Below are 24466 nucleotides of genomic sequence, written 5' to 3'. Positions count from 1 at the left end.
TATAGCACAAAAATAATCTGGCCTTGTCTCCTGGCAAGGCTGGATTTACCAAGGAAGAAACAAGAGAGAACCATGACTACTTATGTGACAAATCCACATTTCTGCCATTTAGATACTTAATATCACTCCTGAAATAAGATATTATACACAAATTTGGATAATAAAACATTTAGTTTTAAAAAAGATTGCAATAGATCTTTAAAAACTCAAATATTTATGTAACCTCTTGTTTTAACAAGTGTAGTATACACACCACTGCATACACACAACTACTTTCTAAAGTGAAAATCTTCCATATTTTGGATTTTGCTATTCCACTATTATCTTTTGCAGGTTTGAAACTACATTCCGAAGTGTGATTTACAAAGTTGAAACAGAACCTAAACCCAGTGAAATCTGTAGGATTTTCTTCTCCTGTCCATCTCCAAATAGAAGTTTTGCAGAAGTGCACAGGTTCACCCCCCCAGTTATTAGAAAGGTTGACTTGAACATTTAATGTTAAAATTAATGTACTGTTAGGTTCCACTTTAGGAAAACTACACTTCAAGACAAGACAGAAAGGAAGGCATCTATTTATAATTAGGAAAGATATCCTTGGCATAACTGACCAGGCTGTCAGTATCATTGCTAGGTAGAGCTTTTAGATTTCTTTTGTGGCACATGAATTTCCTAGAATCAAGTTGCATCCTTACAGCTGATGCAGTCGGTACTCCAAGACTTTATGTGCATGGCAAGCTAAAAGCAGCAATTGAGCTTCTTGTGGGATTCCCATACTGGCTTTCACTAGTGAGCTCAAGTATCTGTAAATAGTAAGAAGGGCAGCAAAGCACAATACTCAGGCTAAGTCAGGTTAGGCATCCAGGCTCAACCAGGTACGATAGTGTTGCATATGCTGGTTTGAAACTAGTTCAGAGAATCTATACAAGCTTTGTATCCAGACTGATTTCACTGTACACCTACCTTATGCCAGATAAAGCACTCCCTCACGCTGGTATTTTGACTTGGAAAGGTAGAAAGAATCTTTTTATTTGCTCTTCTCTTGTTGTTATACACGTTTGAAATCTCTAGTTCTTTTTTTCCCCCCCTTTTCTCCTCTGTCAGCAGGGCATCATTTGCATCAGCATACATTTAATATGAACTAAATCAACAGATTTTAAAATAGAGGGTCCACCATAAAGGAATTATACAGATTTGCTCTTTTTCAAATTTTTGAAATAAAGTGACTGAATTTTAAAATTGCTAAGTTATCTGCTACTGTCACCTACACAGGCTACCAAGTTTCATGCAGTTTACTGAGACATTTAATGAAAATGCTATTGACTTTTATCATTGTAACACTGTTATAATTTTAAAATAATATGGCTCTAATCCCAGTAAAAGAAAACATCTTGACAGCTCTGGTCCTCTGCTTATTACATGGTTGCAAGAGTGGCAGCTTCTTGCATAAAACTTCACAACTACGAGTTACCAGGAGCTAAAGTAAGGCAAATTTCTATTGTCATACACAATCCTTTGCACCAACTCACAAACATGAGAGATGCAAATGGCAGCTAACACTATGGTGCTTGAACAATCACATACATCTGTGAATGCTGGAGAAAAGGGAAAAATAATCAGGCTTTCCCCCACATACACAACACACAGTCCCTCATTTTCCTGTCCCCTATAAAGCACAAAGTCCTTCACTCTCACCTCAATTAGATGTCTGTTCAAGTTCTAGTTCAAGTTTCCTGAACAAACATGAGAACAAGATAACTGAGTTCTCATCAGCTGAAAGTTTTACTGTTGCTGAGGCTGACTAAAATCAAGCAGGTAAAAGTCTCTGTAGCTTATCAGCTGGACTCCCAGCCAGGAATACAGACACTTTCGGAAGCTCATGCAAAGACTAGCTGTTCAAACAACTAAATTGAAATTACAGCCCACGAATCTCCTTTGGGAAAGAATCAGCAAGTGGACACAACATCTTCCAAACAGAAGACAACCTTCTCCTGACAAACACACTTAATTTAAGATCATGAAAACAAAGTTTTAACTATTTACACCAGTCTGACTTGGGAGTGCAGCTAGCTGTTCATTAAGCCTCTTAAAATGGCTGATCTTCTATTATCTTAGGGCAGCTGACTTTCTCAGAATTAGCTCTTCTCATACATAACTTCATCCATGTCAGTTCTATGTATGTACCCACAAAAAAGGCATGCTAGTTGTATCTGACAGTTAAAAGACTTTTCTCTTCAGTTAGCTGCATTTTCCCAGAGGACTAGACAGGTGGTTTCTCTGGCAATCTGCAGTTTTTCACTGGGCAGTACTTCAAAATGGTGGCCCTCATCTGTGACATTCATTCCTAAAAAGGACACATAGTGCTCACATCACAGTAAATGAGCAACAGCTATCACACATCAACCTTTAAATTATCTATCAGGAGTAGCAGTGCCTGAAAAGGAAATATTGCATCCCTAGCAAAACAAACCAATGAACCACCCACATGAACCAGCACTTACCCGATGCAGTGCAAATGAAATAGTGGTCTATAGTCATCCAGTCACCTAACCACAGTAAGGAAATATTGTTTCCTCTGAGGAATTCTTTCTCAAAGTCTCTGTTTAAGCACTTCATACTTCCATAATTCTGTCATAAGTACTTGGCAGAAGCTGTAATACAAACATAACGAATGGCAACCCTTACCAGATTACAAACTATAGTCTCTGAAACCTGGGCCTCCAGAGACATCTATTTTATATAGCAGTTTCGTATGTGTAGAGATGTATCCAAGTGGAGCTGGAAGCTACAATTGCCAGAAGTACAGTAGCCGCTGACTATATTCCTAATTCTAGGCATCACTGCTATTTGAGCGCATTTCAGGGGATATTGTGGCAAGGTATAAAAATTTCAGGCAGCATTTCACAATGCCCAGAGCGTTTCCTGGAAGACCTGTTATCCTTTCCCTCAGTAGTATGTCCAAGGTGTTGTCTTGCCTGACTTGATGCATGAGGGATGTGGGGGATAATTTCCAACCAGAATTTTAAAGCTGATGAAACCGGACCTATCGATGTTCTACATTTAAAAAGATACTTGGAATGACCAAAGACACATACAGGATACTTTGAGAAAGCTTCATTTATTGCTTGCAAAACCATGCAGAAAGACTGCAGAAACAGTTCCAGCAGCGGCAGTTTCCTGCGACACCGCTGCGGAATTAAATTAGAACCTGTTACCAGAAAACCACTTCAATTAGGCAGGGAGTGGGTAAGAGGGTGCAACTGGTATTCCTAGCTGAGCTTCCAAGGCTTTCTTCTTGCTCATGCTTCTGTTGTGCATGACAAATATATCAACAGTGCTGCTATCCTTTTGTAGTCACTTAAGCGCAACTAATCAGAAATGTCTCACGGTACAAATCAAACATCATCTGTTTTATATCCTCTCTGTGCTATTTTGTGGAATCCACAGTACTGGAGGTCTAGAAAGTACATCTCATACTATGTCCTATTAAGAAAAACTCAATAACACCCATTTTTCACCATCCTTTGCAGAGCTCTTCCCTTCACATTCACATAACTTGCTTTCTATAGGGACTGCATCTGTTACTTACGGCATTCCTATTCAACACGTGCAGTGTAACAACATAAATATAATTTAGAAAGATGCTTGCTGACCATTACCTTCCGATGTAAAAGGATGTACCTTTGGCTTTCTACCTTTTCTTCTCTGTGATATGATACTATACAAGAAATTACTTTTTTTGCACAAACATTTATGCTCAGGCTTATTTTGCAACTTCTATTCAACATCCTATAATACACATACAGCTATAAAATCTCCCATAGAGAAGGCAACTCGTCTGATATCACTTAGAATCTGAGAAGCAAATTTCATTTTAGTTATTTTTTTAGCTAATTTTGAAAATGAAACCTAACAATTCAAATCCTCCTAAATGTTGAAATGAAATGTTATTTTAGTAATTCTCTGAATTATGTTCTGTCAACACAACAAGAAAGAGCTCCCACAAAAATTTTTCAATTTTAGTCTATCATAAACCTTGTGAACCAAAGATGCATGGAGTTATGAGAACTGAAGGATGAGGAACAAATTACATTTTACTTTTCTTAAATATGTTACAATCCAACTTTACTTGAAGGTTGTAATTTGTCCCTGAAAACACACAGCATAATAGTCACATGTTAAAAAAGGCTGGGGAAGATCCTTGAAAAGTATTCTAGCCAGTTTCCAGAACAGGACTAAACCTGCTCAAATCCCAAGCGTAAAGAAATCAGAGTACAAATTTTTTATCAACCTATTCATATAAATGTATGAAAGGGATGCCTTAAAACATCACGAAACCACTTCATAAGATTAAATTTTATCATATAAAAGACTGGAAGTAGATGCTTGCTTCCTTTCAGAAGTCTTCACATGCTTAGGTTATTAAAGCTCACAACTGCACGTATATTTCATATACTCAAATGTACATGAGTACATTCTAAACGAAAACTCTTCTACCAGGTCTATTTGTTAAAAATATAATATCTACAAAATGAAAATAACTATAGTTAGAGGGCTAGTGCTTTTTGTTCTGGAGGCAAAATTATGAAGCACATGGAGAAGAAAGAAGAAATTACTCAAGAAAACCCAAGTAGGACTGTTAAATTCCCACATTAGGGAAGGTCAAACTATACTTTCAGTTAAGAGCCTGTAGTCTCAACTTGTGTATTTAGAGCCTGCCGAAAACAATTGTAGATTTAAAAAAAAAAACAAAGTTGGAAAATGGCACAAATATGACAGGTAAATTTAAGCCCCAGTCCTGTACCAAGTTCTACTTCGTAAGTATCCTTAAAACCACACACAGCCTCAACAAAAGCTTACGTGATTGGACATGCAAGTAAAAACATGAGCAAGTCAGTCTTGAAGCAGCAGCAGGAATACTGCAGAGAAAATATTATACCAAGTACTTTATGGCCAGTACTATTTCTGGCCTTAATTTATGAGTCCACTTCCACGCAGAACTGTTGTACCACCTTAAAAAGAAGGCTTTAAATTATGATATGCAGTTAGATGGGGCAAAAAAAACCCAAAGGGGCAAGGCAAGGGGATTCTAATTTCAGAAACAAATAAAAAACTGCAAAGCCAACTAGACTGATCACAGTTACCAAAAAAAGAAGCTGCTCTCCAAGAAGGACAGGATGAGGGCCTCTGTTGTTAAGAGGATCAGATCACTTGTGCCATTTACTTATACAAGCTGCATAAGACTGACAAGTCAGTAGACTGGACTCCTGAACGATCAAAAGAACTAAGGACATGGATATAGTGAAGAGCAAAACAAAACATAAACATATCATCATTTCTTGCAGGTAGTGACAAAATTTTGACTTGATAGAGATGAACAAGGAGAAGAGAATTTCTTTTCCACTGTAGATCATACTCACCAATTATGGTCTGGCAGAAGAGAAGCAGTACAGAGAAGAGGAGAAATTTAAGGAGGGAAACAGGTTCTAGTCAGTAGATTTTGACAAAAGACTGAAACGGTTATACCCTCATGACTATGGACTAGCTGAATCTGAAGGAGAAAAATCTGCAGTAGAAGCAAGTAAGGTACCCTGAGAATTTCTTGATTCTGCTTGAAACACAAAACCTTAATGTGAGCATCTGCCATACAGCTGGTGCTTTAAAACAGACGTAGGTAAAATCAGAGTGAACATAAAACTAGCTCACATTTTCTGAAACCAAATCCAACTCAGATTACTGGCAAATAATGCAGACACCACACATATCCTAGTAACATGAATATCAGTGTTTCAAAACCACCCTCCAGAATGTGTTCACACAGAAAAAACCCTACATGTAAATGTAACTGATGCTAGGAAGACCTAATACACTATGTAATATGGTCCAGTGCAGAAATCTGCACACAAATGACATACACACCAATAATCACCTACTTAGGGAAAACCACATCTAGGGATCATATTCCTACCCTTCTTGTAATGAGGTGGGTATGAGCCACTGCATAAGATGGAGAGATGGTTAATGTATTTTGAAACCTGAAAACCAGAATGAAGCACCTCAGATTTACTAGAACACATAAAACTGAAAACACAGACTAGGCAAATACTTCTGCCTTACAGCTCATTCCCTTGATGATATTAATATCACACAATAAAAAAAGACCTTTAGAAATACTGAAGTACATGACAGACTGAAAACAAAATAATCAAAGTTTGATTTTTTTAAAAATTAAAGGACAGTTCATAATACACAACCTTCACAATTTAGCTTTTTTAACAGTTACGTGGTTGAAGCTTATACAGACATTCACAACATGATTTTTTGGAATTTGATGTTTAATGATTCTGTTAAATACAGGAAAAAAAACACCCTAGTTTACTGAAGAGCAGTTCATTCGCGTCACCTAGCATTGTACTGGATGTGACTGCCAGCTGGCTCCACAGCCAGTTGAATGGGTGAGCAGTCCCAGCAGGCTAGCCTGCAAAGCTGCCTGGCATCTCTTCTGTGAAGTCCACAGTAGGGTGCCTGGAGCACTGTTGTAAAAAAAACAAAACAAAACAAAAAAACCCACCAAACACCAAAAAAACCCCAACTTTCTCTTGAACCAAATTAATATGTGAAGTCTCCTATGCCAGCATCCATTAGATATAGAGCACAAGATAAACACATGCATAAAATGTTCATCTGAATTATCTCACAGTACAAGGAAAAGTGAAAAAGAAATTATAGCATAGTTTGACTCTTGGTGTTATTTTTTATATTTTATTCATCTCTGACCTAGTACTTTGTAATCTGAATTTAGCTTAGGCTTTCCTTGTATAGTTACCATCACTGTAAAAAAAACCTTCCCTATTTCCAGGAAGGTTTTGCTAGGTACTAGATAAAAGCAGCTGCAGACCTAGCCACCTAATTAAGAGAACGTGGTTCCGGATCCAGTAAATGCAACCTCCATTTCTACATTTCTTGTTTTAACACCATCTAAAGATTTTTTTTTTAAAGATCTGAATAAAGTGTGTGTTTAAAATATGGGAAGAATTCTGCTGAGGATTTTAATTAAAAAGCTATAGCCCTCCATCACTAGAAAGCCCCCTGACATGAGTTAGAGAACAGTTAAATAAAAGGAAAATTTACATCCAAAATCTTGAAAAATCTAGGGTTACCACACTTTATGAGCCATGTCTAATTTGTATGTGGCACATCTGGTATAATAGATATGATATACAAGCAGGCAAATATTTGAAGTAATAAGTGTTTCCCAGTGTTAAAATAAACAGCACTTCAGATTTTTGGTCAGCAATTTTTCCTCAGTGGGAGAGGAAGTAGGGAAGGAAGGGTACTTATCTACTTATCTACTGTTACACTCTACCACTTATGAATTATCACTCACTCACCAAGATTTTTGGTTTCAAATCCAAGTAGAAAGCAGTCCATTTCACTTGGTTCACGTTCACGATATTTCACTGCTTAACTTGGCAAAACATCAAAATAGAATATTTTCACCCTTCTTAACCTCTCCTGTTGGCACACCAGTTTATTAAGCTAACGCCTCATAGCAAATTATCATTTTCCCTCTAAACCAATATAATTCTGTTGTCATGAACACCCTGTATTACAGCTTCAGCCAACTGGAGAATATTCATTCCTCTTCACAGGTAAAGGTCTACAGTTTCTGTCCAGTTGTTCCCCAGTTACTAGTGAAATATAATTTGTCAATGACTAAATATTATCTGTTCTGAAGACCACTGAATGCTGAAACCTCCAAATAGTACATTAGATGAAAAACAGGTTGTCAGGTAGAATCCTAATGTTCCAATTATCTGCACTCCCAAAAACGCCTACCATACTTTCTATGTCCATGCCATGTTGAAATAAAAACCAGAAGAGTCTGGAACAGTAACATACCTTCAGCAAGGAGCTAACGATGACCAGCAGACATTCTCCCAGACTGAATTATGTTATAGCCAACATGTAACAGGACCTGCTTATTGATCGATCTGGACTTCATAAAAAAGAAATCTTCAATTTTACTCCAAGTTTACTTATTCTTCCCTTTTCCTTCCACCTTCCTCCCAAAAATCTGACTGTCTTCTATCTAAAAATCTTCAGAGTGAATGGTTTCTCTGTTCCCTTTACTAGCTGGTTTCCATAGAATTCTGGGTTGAATTTTCTGGTGAGTCTTGCAGAATAGTATCAATAAGCATTAAGTATACAATTTTTTACACCTATTCTTGCAGATGTCCCAAAAAGACATTTATGTCTATCTCATCTATCCAATTTCTGCATAAAACACTAGGAAAAAAATTTTGTTATTTTTGCAACACATAGCTGAAAACAGTTGAATTTTATGAGTTCATTCTTTTCTTTTGGTTCTACCTTTTTTGAACTATTTATGTTGTTAGTTAAAGACAAGGTGGAATTGTGCTGAATTTCATACTTGATACTACTGTTTAGTCATACTGTGAAAACAGTCAGAAGTTTGAATCCATTCTCTAGTGTAAAAAATGTGTTAACTGGTTTTAGGAACAACAAGCAGATGAAAAATAACAGAGAAGGTAGAGAAGGCAGCATGCAAATTCCTGATGACACACATCAGAAATATGTGTAATTTACACATTTCAAGTCAGCTGACACTTACAGAAAAAGGGAAGGGGAGATTTAGAATATTACTCTTTTAGAATATTACTTCTTTTTAAAGTATTTAATGATTACAACTTACTCGTTCCAAATAGTGTTCAGAACTGCAGGATTTAAAGCAGACCAATGAAGAGCTTTAAGACAACAAAGTATAAGAAAAGCTAAATTCAATACAGTTTACCAAAACAAGGTTTTTTCCAGCATATACCAGGTCAAGATCTGAGTTCCTAACTGAAATAAGATTGATTTCTCCTAATTTTTTTCTTTTTACTTATCAGTCAGCAACTATCAGAATTATTTTAACATGAAATTACTTTAAAAAAAAAAAAAAAAGACGTGAGTTCTGCAATTTCTGGTTTTAATAATTGGTAGTAATTAATTAAATTGTAGTAACAGTAAGTTATATCTTATCCATCTCAAACATGAAATCGAACCAAAAACTAAAAAATAAGGAAATAAAAATTACTGGTAACAGCAAAATACTGGAAATGTGTGAGGAAACTACTGGGAATAGAAATAATATAAGCAGAAATGTTCTTTTTCTTGTCCCCAAAAGGTAAGCATGAATTTGCAACCCTTGTCCATAACAGAGATTAAGAAATAGAATAGATTTGCCTAAAAGATTTTAATATGGTTTGTATACCTAAGGTTATAACTGCTTAGACAAATTACTCGATCAAATTAAGACTATTTTATAATACCATTTATGGTACTGTGAAGGCCACATTTGGCTGTTAAGCAAGATAATTCCTCATCTTGCTCTGTCAGAAGGGTTAAAAAACCCCTCAGGAACGTGGCATGCAGTGAAATACCTATGACAATATATCCTGTAATCAATTTCCAGCTCTGTGGCTACAGCATATGGCTCTGTGGAAAGGTGAGTTAATCAAACAAACTTCCAATTCCTAGGGACGAGATTAGCATAGTTAAATCCACTGCAAAGGTGATATTCTGTGCCTGAATGTAGTTTTCTAGGCTGAGTGCTTCCATACAGCAGGCATTTCAACCGGCTACACCAAGAATCTTTAATTGCCATTACTTCTTAAAAGCAAGAAGCCTCTTGGGATAAGGATTCTTTCCTATTTGAGGCTTTATAGCATGCTGGTACTGTGGCGCGCAAGGGTATCTTCCGTCTACTTTTTCTGTCAGCCCGTTGTCAGTATTCTGATGGAGAAAACATGCCCCAGAAGAAGAAATCTGCACTTAGTTCGAAAGAAAACCACGTAAATGTAACAACTGAATGGCAGCAGAATGCTGATGCTAAGATAGAAACAAAACGACAGCCAAATAAGCTGGAGTCACAGCGCTCCACTGACTTTCCAACACCTTCCCATCAAAAATTCTGTGGTGCCTGGCTACCACAAGAAATATCCAAGCCACTCACAGCTGCTTTTCAAAAACCTTGGCAAAAGGTGATTATTTCACTTTTCTTTTTTAAAATGGACAGATAAATTGTGATGGAAAATATTAAACACTCCACAAGCATTGATCCTTGCTAACCTGACATGGTCTACTAACTTAAAATTATTCTCTATCACATGAATTCTACATGACATCAACTAGCACACACGATTTTAAATATGCGTTAAAGCAGGTGGCCACCAGCAATTTCTTTTATATCTCATGTCTGGTACCATACTCCATATAAAGTATACACGTTATCTTTTGCTAATCTATCAAGACTTGAGTAAGAACTCTTTATCTAATTTCCAGTCTTGAAACTTAAAAGCTGTAAAATAATATTCTTTCTTTTTTTCTGCATCTGTGGACAGTATTTTAAACTATCTTCTCCTTTCAGGGAAGCCTGACAGACGGCTTATTGAGATCATATAAGCATTCTTCTGTATTACTTCATAAAGATATGATCTTGACAACACTTCTGTTTCAGAAGCCAGTAGCACAAACAGAGCTTATTGGAGGAAAAAGGTTAAAAAACCCTAAGAAAATAGAAAAATTTTTCTTTCTCCTAGGGCTGGGATGAGCATCTATATTCAACACGGAAAGAAAATGTTTTTTGGTACAAGATCAGTACTTCATCAGAGAGTTATATCCAATGCCAGCAATAAACAGTTCTAAAACAGCTTGTAAGCCTGTTTGATACCCCTGACACATGCATTTACACCAGTATATCAAACAACTATTTGTTCTGAGGGCATCAAGTCCTGGTTTACTCCAGTGAAGAGTGAAATATTATTTTTAGCCACTAAAGCATTATCTGCATGTTATTCCTTCAGTGTTCATAAATCTCAGTTTCACTGCAACAGTCATATTGTGCAATACACTTTCTTAAAAGGAAGCTGGTTCTGTAACAACTAGTTTGCAAGACCAAATTAGTTTCTCCTTTAGACATACGAGAAAAATCAAGTCTTACGTTTAAACAAAGCAACTGATTATACAGGTGAAATATTTCAGCTGAAAGATGATGCAGCAGTATAAAAACACGTTGTTCTCTTTCACTAAGCCCACAGCCCATCTAAGTCTACCAACAAGTTTTAGGGGCTTAGAAATGGGTGAATGAAATTCCATTTTGAAATTTTAACTGCCTATCCAAGGATTTGAATAAAGATAGTAAATTAATGGATGGAAAGCATTACAGTCAGGTGGAATGAATTCTGAAGCTTTTCTACTGTCATGTAACATGCAATTTAATGAACTACACGATATCCAAAAAGTACAACGTAATATGTTGTAAGCCACATTTTTAAAAGCATGAAATAAGCAATTTGTGGGATTCTGATTAGGTATTCAAAAATTGTTATGATGGTAAGAAAGATTAAAAGGATGACTAAAAATAAACAAGCAAAGCAGGACATCATAATTTGCAGATTCAGTTATGACTGTAAGCAAAATTATTATTTAGCCTCAACACAATAAAGTGCTCCTCTTTCCTCATACTCCCCAATTTTCAAACAAAAATTAGAAATGGAATCACCACATGCTTAAGTGGAGTTATTACCAGCCTTTATGACTTCAGAAGAAATCAAACCCAAACACTACGTAAATTATCTTTCAGTAGACAATTTGCCATTTTAACAGGGGAGTATTGGGCTTTTGATCAGTAATTGGTTTGCTAAGCACTCTGACAATGTGTAGATTTCTCCCCAATTAATACTGCAATCTTCTTTCTTACATCCCACTTATTCTACCTAAAGCTTAGCATATTTGCTAAAGAAATATTCCGTAAATACAGATAAGATTTGTTTCCCTTGAACACTGTATTTTTATTTCCTCTTTCTTGTGTCTCAGCCTCCATCTTCCTACTTTTTTTTCTCCTCTAGTTTTCTCTTCAGCATGCCTCTTCATCTTCCTCTGTGAATGGACAGACTGATGATCCATTCAAACACAGATCAAATGAAAAATGTCTATAGGACAGTTTATAGTTGTATTCCACAACTGCTTACTGTAATATGCCATAAAAGCTTTGTGTTTGCAAGGAATTCTTTAAAATACTTTTGGGTTTTTTATGTAAGACAATATCATCAGTAAAAATAGTGTCAGTCCAAGTTTACAAAAAACATTTGGAAGTTCATCCACGTTTAACAGTTAAGCAACAAGAACAATGCCAGTAAATTCTTTTGAAAGCAACATGAGGTACAGCATTTTATAGCGATCCTGGGGATCACAAAACCACAGTGGGGGAACCTCGCTTTTTTTTACACACCATTCTAAAGGCCATGACATTTTAGGCTAAATGATATGAGGTGTGATAAATGCAAGCCTTCGTTTGAATACAAACAGATTCTTAAAATATTTTAACTAGGAGTATAAGTGAAAATAAATTAGGCCAGTGGGATTTAGGTAAAGAATTCAGATTCTGTGGGATTTTCTTAGTTTACTGCTTAAATTAGAAATTACACAAGCTTTGAAAGTTTTTGGCTCTGGAAACAATCAGGGAATTATTCCGAAATTAAATCACTATCTTCAGACTGGCAGCATAAGAACAAACAAAAATCAGTGTATTTATTCTTAACACCGGAACAGGTGCTGTCTAAACTTCCCTAAACAGCCATGATTTAAGTTTCCTAGCTGCTACCTTAGCTCCCATACTGTTGTAAATCCAACCTCTTTTTCTTCTTTTTTTTCTAACAAGGGCAAAGAGATGGAGGTGTGCAAAATGGAAACTGAAAGCCATGATCTAACTTTGAGTTTCTAAGAAATCTGATTACACTCTTCTTCCTGTGTAGTCAGAATGAGAAGCTGGCATCTCCAGAGAATAATTCAGAATTTGTGTGACTGCACTTAGTTGTAGTTCAGCATTCAGACCTTTACTGTAGTTTCAAATAAAAGTAGTTAAAGTCAAAACCTAGCACACAGCATGTTTGTCTCCATGGCTGACAACAGTGATTCTTCCCATCAGCTTCCTAAAACGATCAGACAAAAATTACTCTGTAGACGTAATTCCAAGGCTGAGGTAGGCCCTACGCATCACTTAAAGCAATTGAAATGGCCAGAGGAGTTGCCAAAGCAACGCATACTGGGCTCCACTTCTTCTCCAGAATTCCCATTTTCTGAAAAAGTAGGGAGCCTGTTTGGAACTTGCATGTGCTGAATACGCCCAGCACATCTCCTTCATAGGTCAAGTGTAAGAAACACGTGCAGTGCCCAGCCAAGTGGATTCTTTACCAGTTCCTAATCTGGGGCTTCCTCAGCAACACATAATGTGAGCAACCTGTTAATCAAATACAGATCAAGTCACTTAGATACCTAACTGCTATTCTGTTTTGTTTGAACACAACATCTTCAATTTATTCTTTTACTAGTCTGATAATTATAACAATTACAGTAAAAAGGTATGGGGGAGAAATGCAGATCCATGACTTGTCCAAGCCCTGAGCTACTCAATGAGGTTAATTAGGGAGGTGGGAAGGTTGTTTCATCTGACCACATTATCAACATATCTAGTTTTGCTATGCCTTACCCTCCCCTTTTTAAGTCAATGGGTCATGTCCTACACTGACTTATGCCTGTCTTTGAGTTTTTTAACATATTACTATAAGCACGTGACTTCATTAGAGGCTATATTCTGATCTGAGCTCGGACCAGTGGCAATAAGGTGGCAGGTTTCCCAGTGCACAGAAAGCTATTTGATGAACACAAGGATAGCCCTACCTGATATGCGTTTGCACTGACACTACAGAACTGACACTGTTATACTTAACAATATGCTACAAAACGATGATTGAAAAAGCATGAAAATCTTTCTCAATGAGGTGCAAACATTAATCCGTAAGTGCTTCTGGGTAGTTTAAGCTTAAGAAACACTTCTTTTTACTAAATAAAAGTTAAAATTCAAAGGCAGAATTGACAGTCACAGAGTTAGCAAATGAACAGCAATAATATACATGTAATATGTTGTGATTAATATTATACATATATATAACAATATATATTATTATGATATATTGTATTCTATTACATGTATTATATACTTTTTCAAGTTAATCCTCTTCTTCAAAAAAACGTGATGATTTGTAACTTCAGTGCTTAATTTTTTCATCTTAATACAAAAAGTCTGTTTTAAAATGTGTGCATGAAAACAGCACTGTGTAAAACAAAATAGTAAAATGTTATTGAAACCCTTCCATTTCCATTCTTTAGCTCTCGTTTTAACTGTGCAGTCTTACAGGGTTTCCTCTCATATTTAATGAATGATGAGTGCACTCTAAGGCTACATGTGTATTCATACGACAATGCAAATTGTTCAGGAACTTCCAGCAGCAGGGTAATACAATATACTATATAGTATAAGAGTTCAACGTGGGTTAATTGCTCTGCAAAACGAGTATCTTTTTTTTATGACTCAATCCCCTTTGGGAATGCCAAACCTCCCCCTGCACTGACAGAAACCGTGCAAGCACGGGGCCCACTTCATTAACAGGAAGAAAATCTACTGATTTTACATAACAAAAAAATAGAGGAACATATTTTGCCTTCAATTCCATGAAAAATCTGACACACAAGGTGCGTGACAGGAAAATAGGGACCTAATTGTTTAGTGCCCTCAAGAACTGTTCACAACAGGTGGAAAGAAAGGCACGGAAAATTGACACAAAGGAGATGACAAATCCTAATACAGAAATCTTTCAGCAAGCATGTAATGAAAAATGGTATTGCAGAGGAGAGTCTGGGAATGGCACAGAACCAAACCAGTGCCAAAAACTTCCGAATTCCTCCCTTTCTACAGGCGAGGAAGGGAACAGACTCTTGGCTGTATTACAAAAATTCCTGCATGATCTTTTGTCATCAGGCTGAAGGACAGCTTTCTCTAACACTGGATGATGCAAAACACTACCAGTAAATGAATGGAAGAATCAAGTATGACATATTATACATTTAAAACTAAATTAGCAAAAATTACTGTTGAAATTAATTTGATTTGATTTAAGGGAAACAAACATATTCTGTTATTTGAGCTAATCTTTATCACCAAAGGAAGGCACAAAATATTGAATATAAAAAAATCCTTAAGGAAAACAAGCTATTCCAATGCACTAACTTTCTTCTTTTGAGAATAAAAAGCCCTTCAACCTTATAAATAAAAAAATGAAAGTTTAAAAGTTAGTAACTCCAATGACGTAAAGAACGAAGGAATGTGTTATTGTATCAAGGCTAAGTTAAATGGGACAGATGTAGATTAAAAGCACAGAATTCCTTAAAGAGCAGGTCTATCGCCACTAGTATCTAACTTTAGTTTTTAGGTTAGACTTTCATCAAGCGAAGCATTCCTATCCCACACTACAGTTTAACAAACAAATAAAACCAAGGGATCTAAGCTTTTAAAAGCAATATGAACTATTCGTGAGAGCTCTCTGCACAAAGAAGTACTTGTTATCCAAACTGATAAAATATTTTTGGTTATCTATCTGTAGAAAAGATTTTATATAAAACGCATACACCATTTAAATGCAACTGACCAATTTATCAGCACACATTTTTAAAATATCCAACAGCAATGCCTATTTCCTGAGAGAAAGGCATCCTTCCTGCCCACCATGGTATTTTCCAGCTTTCCAACATGCATTCTTGAGGGGGAAGAGTATAGGGGGTTAATTTTCATAAACTGTTTATGTTGGTGACAAAAGATTTATTTATAGCAGACTATTAATGTACTAGGATAGTCTCACCACGCTAAAAGACAAAGATTACTCTCTGAAAACTCTGTACTCCAACAACCCATACATCTTCAAGAGAGGAAGCCACAAGGTCAGCGATGAAGCTTGCAGTCGGTTTTGACTATTACGGCAAAACAGCTTCCTCCACCCACCTGAGCCAAGATTATGAGACATGGCTAGCTAAAATAATATTAGAAGTAGTAAACAATTTTCATAGCTTTTAAGAAAATGGTTGATCAAGCTGAGCCAATAGTTGTAAGAAGAATAATTCTGGCATGTAGTTACAGTCCTAGTGGAATTTTGAGGCAAGTATCTGAGAGGGGAGACTTTAAACAGGTACACCTGATGATGGAATGAAAACAAGCACTGTGACTATATGGCATATTTTGCAAAGGTTACGTTAATGCCAAGTTTCTATCTTCAAATGACATTTCAGCCCACTCCCCACAATTTATCTGATTTTAATTTGTTTTTTTAAAAATATGGTTTAAACAGAGAATAAGGGAGATCACCAAGGTGCATGGAATGACTAAACATGAGGCCACTGTGTTTACATAGCGTAAAACATTACACAAATTTGAAAAAAACCATAAATCACTAAGTACAAAATAGTTTGTCAATCTCAACTTGTTTGCTTGTGCCTCTGAAGTGCCATTCTAATCTTCAATTATATGCTACTCTTACTTTTCACTAACTCATACCTGCACTAGCAGCATGCATATTTGAATACAACTAAAACAAGAGTTTTAAAATAAAATGAGTCCTAATGCTCACTTTCCAAAATTAGAGCTGTAGTACAATTTTTAAAAATTCAACAATATGAATCTAGAAAAGCATAAAGAAAAACTAAAAGGGCACCAACGATGTAAAGGATTTTCTTTTTCAAAGCTTTTAACTGCTTGGAAATTGTTTATTCTAAGCTGACATTTTATTTAAATATCCTATTCAGCAATTATGAAAGCAACTTCATCCCACATTTCATTTCCACTAAAATTCACCTTTCTTGTGTCAAACCCTTCTTAACAATGGCACTTTGTGCTTCTTAAATATCGGGGAAAAGGGATCCACAATGGCATTTCATATAGAATGTATCACATGCTGGCTTAATGATGTATAAATCAAATCTTCTGCCAACTAAAACATTAAAACAGGATATAAGGTGCCAGTAAAGAATAAAACTGAAATGTATATCTAATTAATTTATTTTTTAATGAAATGCTTGTGAAACTATTCCAGCCAATTAAGAGTGTGCTAGAAATATTTCTTTATCAATCTCAAGTCTTGTAAGTCTAATAAGTATGTCTCTACAATGTAACACTTGTATCACTATACAAGATGCATCCTCAAAAAGAATGATTTCATCTTAAATCATGCAATGCTAGGCATGCTCTGAGAAGAGGAGACAGAGAAAGTGGAACTGCTTCTGGCAAGGTTAACCTGTTCAGGTGGCATTAGGATAAATATCTTTGAAGACAAGGTTTCTGACATGAAACTTACAGAAAGAATTTCCTTTTAGAGAAAAAACAAGAGAGCTTCTAATCTTTGGTAAGGATTTTAAATTTTAGTTTAAAAAATAAAAATGGAAATGCTTTTAAAAATAGCCTCAAATGATTCAAATAAAGCTTTTAACATGAAATCATAAAAGCATTATTGATCATTTAAAACTATATGACATTTAAATAAATCTTTATTTTACAATTAGACTAATGCCATTTAATTTTAGATACCTACAGGTGAACCCACACTTCACTTTTTACCTTGGGACACATAAATGTATGCCAGTGATAATACAGTGTGTACGTTAACATGCAAACCGCCAAGACCTGCCATCTGGAGAGCTAATGAACAATCAAGGGATCTCAAATTAAACTACAGAATTTTCCCTTAGAATCTTTAGGACAACACTGTCAAGTTCAATCTATTCACTTAACCTCCAGAATCAATTTTTCAAACTTTATGACAGGTCTAATAGTTTCCACCTGTTTCTCTTGCTTGACTTTTGACTGGCACGTTACCAGCCAGGGTGGAAATGCAGACAAAGACCCTATTAGGCTCCGGCTGTTTCTCTACTGTGAGGTTGCTCAGCCATTAAATTAGTTCCAGCCCACTTTCTCCTTCCACATCTTAATTTTTGGGGGGTATGAAGGTTTGGGGAGGTGGAAAGGAAGAGAGACAAAAGTTCGACTTTCAGTTAGTGGGAAAGGTATAAGAAAATCTAAAGTCAAGAAAGTTAAATGCTGAATTTATTTATGATTTACTAAATAATTTACTAACTAAATTTACTACTAATCACACTACTTAAGTTCTGAGGTGTCTGTATCACATTTTCAATCACCACAAACTTGGTAAAATTTGAGAGACCCTAAGAGAGTCTATCATGTAACAATTGCTACTTAGAGCCAGGACTTCTAGTTTACATCTTGCCTGAAAACCGACTACTCAAGCTGCATCATGACGGGGAAAATCTTGAAGACCTACATCTGTAAACACTTCATTACATTTGGACTACTTAATGTAAAAAAGCAACCTGAGTGCTGACCACTCTGCTGGTACAGCACTCTAAAGATAAGAGAGTAAAGGTTCCACAGTCATTGAAAAGCCAAGACCACTTCTCTTAGCTCCCTTACCCTTCCTGGTAATATAATCATATACAAAATGGCCAGACATGATTCTATTTAGCTTGTAATATCTAAATAAATTCTCAAAACTCTGAATTATATACTTCATCTTCCTGAGATGTGTGAATAATGTTACTGAGAACCACCACCAAAAACAACTGTCAAAGAAAGGTCTTGACCTATTAAATTACCACTTTGTCGGTTTCTTCACAGTACTGCTTTCAATCCAGTGGGCTGAACATGCTGTGAATACTAAAAATTAAGAAGCAAATGCTACAAATGCTTCTATAAAATAACTCTTTTCTTTGTGGCCTCTTATCGAACTAGCGTGTCTGTCTATCTCCAAAAGCCATTGCAAAATCAGTTGCAGGACGAGGATGTAGATCTGGGGGAAGGGGAGTGGCAAAATTAAACAGCAACATTTTTTTAATGTGTGTGCACATGAGTACATATGCACACACAGAGAATAGTTTGGAATTAAAACAAATTTGTATTTGATTCCAACTGTCTCTAAATTGCAATATTTTAGCACACATTATCATTTTTCAATTCTATCACAGTGTCAACTGTAAGACTAGAAACTGATTTACTTTAATACCGTTATAATACATCCTCATTCACAGATTTTGTGTGCATATGTTCTAAAACAAATCACCTTTATTATTTGCAAGAAGGCATATTCTGTAACTTATATCAGTCTCACAATTTAGGCTCTCTAGCTGAGAACTAAAGCTATTATTGCTGGTTAACTAATCAGTTACAATAACAGTCAAGATGATTTAACTGATGATGTTGATTAAAAAAAAAATTCCAAAACAAAATTCCTGAGATTATTTTCAACAGTAAAATTCATCTGCAATTTCTGCGGATAAATTAACACTGATACTTAAAAGTAGCTGCCAAGAAAAGTTATAGCTACAGGTGGAAACATACATAGAATAATCTGTCCTGAAGAGCAACAACTTCCCAAAGACAGTTTTTTCCATCAGACTGTTTCATGAAACTTAACAGTATAGTCTTTGTACATAGACTCCAACCTAAGATTTAGTAACTGTGATTTTCATATCACTTAATCCCATTCAAAACTCTAATGAACTACCTTCTCAAAGGTATCCCACAACTCAATCACAAGGGTCATCTATATGATGATGAAAGAGTGTCTAGCATAACTCTAACTGACGTTTAAAAAAAAAACCCAAAAACACTAAAGAGCATTTTAGTGAAATACTCAGTAAAAGGAATGAGAGAAAACAGTAATGCTAAAATTAAGGCCACAATCTACTTGGTATTTAATTTTGTCATATAACTAGCTTAGAAAATAACTTGTACTACAAAATGCATATAATCTCCAAAATATGCATATTTAATACCTTAAACTTTCCTATGGTGATGTTCATGCTTTGCAAGAGGAATAATGACTAAACTCCACTGCCAAGTAAAAAGTTGTCACACTCAGATTTTCCCGCTCTTTATGGATTAGTATTTTATACGTTGTCAATTAATATTCTGTGAACACAAAGATCTCTATTTGGTGTCCTGTCTAGAAGATAATCAGCTTTTTTTTTTACTTTGGCTAGCTTGTAGGCAAAAAATAAACCACAGAGAAAAAGTTTTCTTTCTGAACATCGTGTGTTACTATAATTGTGAATTCCAGATCAGAAAGTTTATTCGGTATGGTCTAGATCATTATCTTACCCATCTAGAAGATTCATTGTTGTTGTGGTAACTTCAGTAAAAAGAAGAATCTTTCCAAGCTTCTTTGTTTGAAGATTCTGTTGATACGTCTTCAGGCTGAAATGTTCTGATGAGAAGCTTCCCATCTCAGTGATGACTGGCATGAGAGATGGAGTTATCTCCATTTTTGATTCACAGGATGAAACAAATTTAAGAGAGACCTTGCTGGACGCTCTTAATCCTTCAGCATCTACATTCCCCTCGAGCCATTTCAGAAAAGCAAGATGGATTTCCTGTGGGCAAGGGAAATAAAGTAAGGTATAGAAATACAGACCACCACATGTGAAGACATACAAACATTCTTCTGAGAACATTTTTATTCAAGCAATCATCTTCTACTTCAAAATAGGAAAATTGACTCAATTTCCTCTTCAAAGATCAACTTCTGCTGCTTGTTGAACCTGGCCTGACTACTTGGTACTGTCTTCCTAGACTTGAGACCATGCTCCTTTGCAGATTAATTAGGCTTAATCTTTCCCTATAACAGGCTTTGTAGTGGTTCTCCTGGATACTGAAGCATGGAGTGCACACATTCATCTATATTATGCAGGTTTTTCAACATGCTAAGCTTCTTTGCTGGAAGCCCTTTAATCCATTGTTAAGACTCGTTCTGAAGGATAAAGCAGCAGCTAAGAAAAACATTTACTGATTTCTCAGCAGAATACCTGCTAAAAGGGCTCATACCTTCAGGTAACAGCAGCTTGGCTAGTATTACCTTAAATATAGATAAAAGTGGCTGTTAATTAGCTAGCTAAAAGAGAAGCATGTAACTCAAGAATGCACACAACTAAGAAAATTCTACCAGTGTATGAAATGCAGTTGTATGTATGCTCTGTTGTCCTTGTCCCAGTCAGTGGTACAGCTAGCACACATTTCGGCGTAAAAGATTTTAAATGTGAAATATACATGTACATACACATATAATTTTATATATCCACACACCAAAGCTTTGATTTTTCTCCCCTTTGTTTTAGGTTATTTAGAAATACATTTTTTTGAATGTGAAATGAAGAGATGAATTACTGGGATTATCACCTGTCTGGTGACACACTGAAACAACTGTCACACATTCACAGAACTCTTTCTGGAGATATCTAATTCTATTTTGAGAGATTTGATATGAAACGTTTGCCATGTCTTTAGAAACCGTAAGTTAACAGCCCACGAATGCAGATGCTGGGACTTCTTTTCGCTAACTGTGTAGCTTAAACTTCAAAGAGCTCTCCTTCTAGAGTCAAAGTAGTCTTTTATATATGATATATGAAACCACAAAAATTGTGGTTTCTATTCTACTGAAAATAATGTACTAGTGATTCTTACCCTCAAATTTTTAAGAGGAAGACATTTGACTTTTAAATAAAAAACTTCTAACAAATATATGCCCCTCCTTCCCATTACTGCCATATCTGGGAACCAGAATACGAGTGTTTCCTACGTGAGTGCTGAAGACAGGACTAAGCTCTCTTGCCCTTGAACAAGATGTCTCTGAGCTCCAGGCCAACTCTTTAAAACCCACAAACCACAATTAAGAGCAAACTTCATATAAATAGTTATCTATCCAAGGAATTACTCCAATTTTCCAAATCCCATTGTTATATCTTAAGAAGGAATGAGAAAAGTGGTCCTGTTCCTAACACCTTTCTATATATTTTCCATCCTCAGAAACTACACATTCTCAAGTTTCACATGGACACTGCTTCTTGTGTGACACTCTTTGCATGCTGAATGTCAGCAGACTTACTGGTTTGCAGCCCTGTAGTATGGGTAGCAGAGCATAACACAAAGAAAGGAATAGTCTCTTTCCAAATGCAATCAGGCACTAGCTTTTAAGCCCTGGGATGACCTAAGAGTGACTCAGTAGCTAAATTTTAGTTACAGAGAAATTACTTCTAATTTCTTGGTTTTCTAAAGCTCCATCTGAACTCTTTCCATCTAACTTCTTGGATAAAATATGCTCTAAATATTTTCTTCCTTTTTTTTTTGCATATGCATCGTAAATGATGATGTGGCATTAAAGGTTTTATGAGCATTTCTTTGACTTTATCTGCATGAAGCACTTGTATCTTCACTTAGTGTAATATCACAGCTTTGACAGACGGCTGCTAAATTCTTTACACACTTTCCTACTTGTTTTACACACACAGAGTAACTTATTAGCTGTAACTCATATTTAGAAAAATTATAGCTTTCATTCTTGTCAGGGGGTATATGGAAAAAACTGTGCTTAATCAGAAAGTGCATTTTCCTATTGCTTTCCAAACACAGAAATTCACTTAGCATAATTGAGCGTGCAAGTCCTAGACACAAAAACATAATTTTAACTCACATAAGGACACGTTTACAGACTTACAGAAACAGACATTAAGTTAAAAAATAAAGGTGCTTAAAGTATTATTATGTTCTAAACAAACAACGAAAGTGCTCAATATTACGCGTCAGAAAGTCTGGTGTACTTTTGCCACAGAATACTTTCTGAAAAGACTGAAATAGCATGTACTTACACGTGATGTTACATTATTACAAATATGCCACACAATTCCTACCAATTATCCTCTTGAGTATATTCTTTCAGGTGATTTTTTTCCCCCATAGTTTTTAAGTTTACCTCTTGATTTAATTTTCTTGTTTCTAACGCATACTGAACCATTTAAGAATTGTTACATGTATATAATTATGAAGCTAATTCTTCCCATAATGTACACGTTTATTGAGCTGATCAAAAAATATAAACATGAGTAACACATGATCAAGAACAACATTTTTTAGGAATTTTAAAAAATCAAATATGTTTTTACATTTTTAACAAAGCAAAGTTTCAAGTGCTGTCCAAGTACACGCTAGAAAAATTAATTTTCACTGTAAGAACCTCCTTCACACAAAGTTACAGAAACACAGATGCTGAACCAGTGCATTTTGGTCCCCACAATTACACTGGCACACAGAGAAGTACATTTTTGTATAATGAAATAAACATACATAAGAAGCCAGGGTTAACCTCTGCTTCAACGCCATTTAAAAGGAATATAATCACGTTAGAACCTGAACTGTGCGATTTGTTGCTAAGTTCAGGATTCAGCTTTGAATTCAAAACCCATCCCCAGACGTGTCCGCCGTTCTGCAGCAACCTCTGGTGGCCATTTAAATGAAAAGTGTTGGTTCAGGAACTGTTTGGCCTTCCACACCTCTGGGACCAGATCAGATGTGTCAAGCAAGGTACCCAACGCAAGGTAAGGGAATACCCAAACTCCTGGCCACTGCTTACTCTGACCACTATCAAAATCCTAAAACATGCAGGTACAAGCTTTAAATGAGTATGCAATCAAAAAAGCTGTAGCTGTTACATATTCAGGCACCGACAACAATATCTGCAGCTACTTACACATACAATCATACTAAAATCCTTATTACGCATATTATCAGTAAGATATTTTGTAAATATAATAACTACACTTCTTTTAGGGTGACACAAATACTTTCTGAAATTGTTATTCATCATTACTGCATCAGTTTTGGACAGGAGAACTGAAGTCAAGCCAAATTTAATTTCCTATAAAACTGTTCATTTTTCAAACCACATTTTATATGTACATTCTCTAAAGCAAAGATATTGCCTTCTTTCTTAAAGTAAGAATGAAATTTGACATGTCAACCAAACAACTTGGTGACAAGAGAGCTAATCAGGTTTTCACAGTTAAAATAACCAACTACAAATTCAATATTTATAAACAAGAAAATTTTTCTACCCATATTTTAAATGGTAAAAGCACAATATATTTTCAATGCATTGTAAAAAACAATTACCAAAAGCAAAAAAGCACTATGCCAACAGGAACTACCCACCACTTCTCACTAACAAATTCTCCCCCAGCACTCCAAAGCACAACTTAAGTCCTCCCAGACAGAAACATGGAGAGATATGAAATATCAAAGCAGTGACAGCCTCACTGGTCTTGTACCCAGGGACAAACAGATCAACCAGCAGAATTTTGATTGTCAGACTGAAAGTGTCACTGAATGACAAGTTGTTCTGAGCGGATAGGGAGATATAGTGGATGTTAATTCACAAAATTCATAGAAATAGAGACTTAAGCTACTGCATACTATATACCCTCTGCTCCTCCACTGATGAGCACAAAGGTTTATTAGGGGCCACTGTACCAAGGACTGGAGGTCTGACATTGCAAGTTGTTGAACTAAAGTTTAAATGGTAATTGTAACGTAAAGAAGGAAAAGTAAAAGCTGTATTTGTTTATGATTTAACATTTGCTTTCTATGATTTTAAGAGTTTGGTCAGGTGTGTGAAGAAACTGCTACATAATGGAAGTTTTCTTTTGCTGTTTAAAATTATTTTTATTTTCATAATCATTAGTT

At 35.8% G+C, this 24466-nt stretch overlaps 1 protein-coding gene across 1 annotated transcript in view; it reads right to left on the bottom strand.

The window, feature by feature from the left end:
- Nucleotides 1–24466, bottom strand: part of HLCS (holocarboxylase synthetase) — a 130546-nt gene that overhangs the window by 64194 nt on the left and 41886 nt on the right. Inside the window, exon 6 of the mRNA XM_050908507.1 lies at nucleotides 20057–20328. Within this exon, the coding sequence (XP_050764464.1) occupies nucleotides 20057–20328 (272 nt within the window). The remainder of the gene's footprint in view (nucleotides 1–20056; nucleotides 20329–24466) is intronic.

The sequence above is a fragment of the Gymnogyps californianus genome, chromosome 1 (genome assembly GCF_018139145.2).
Source record: "Gymnogyps californianus isolate 813 chromosome 1, ASM1813914v2, whole genome shotgun sequence".
NCBI lineage: Eukaryota > Metazoa > Chordata > Aves > Accipitriformes > Cathartidae > Gymnogyps > Gymnogyps californianus.
The sequence above is the reverse complement of the archived record's forward strand: the minus strand, read 5'-3'. Positions and strand labels throughout refer to the sequence as shown.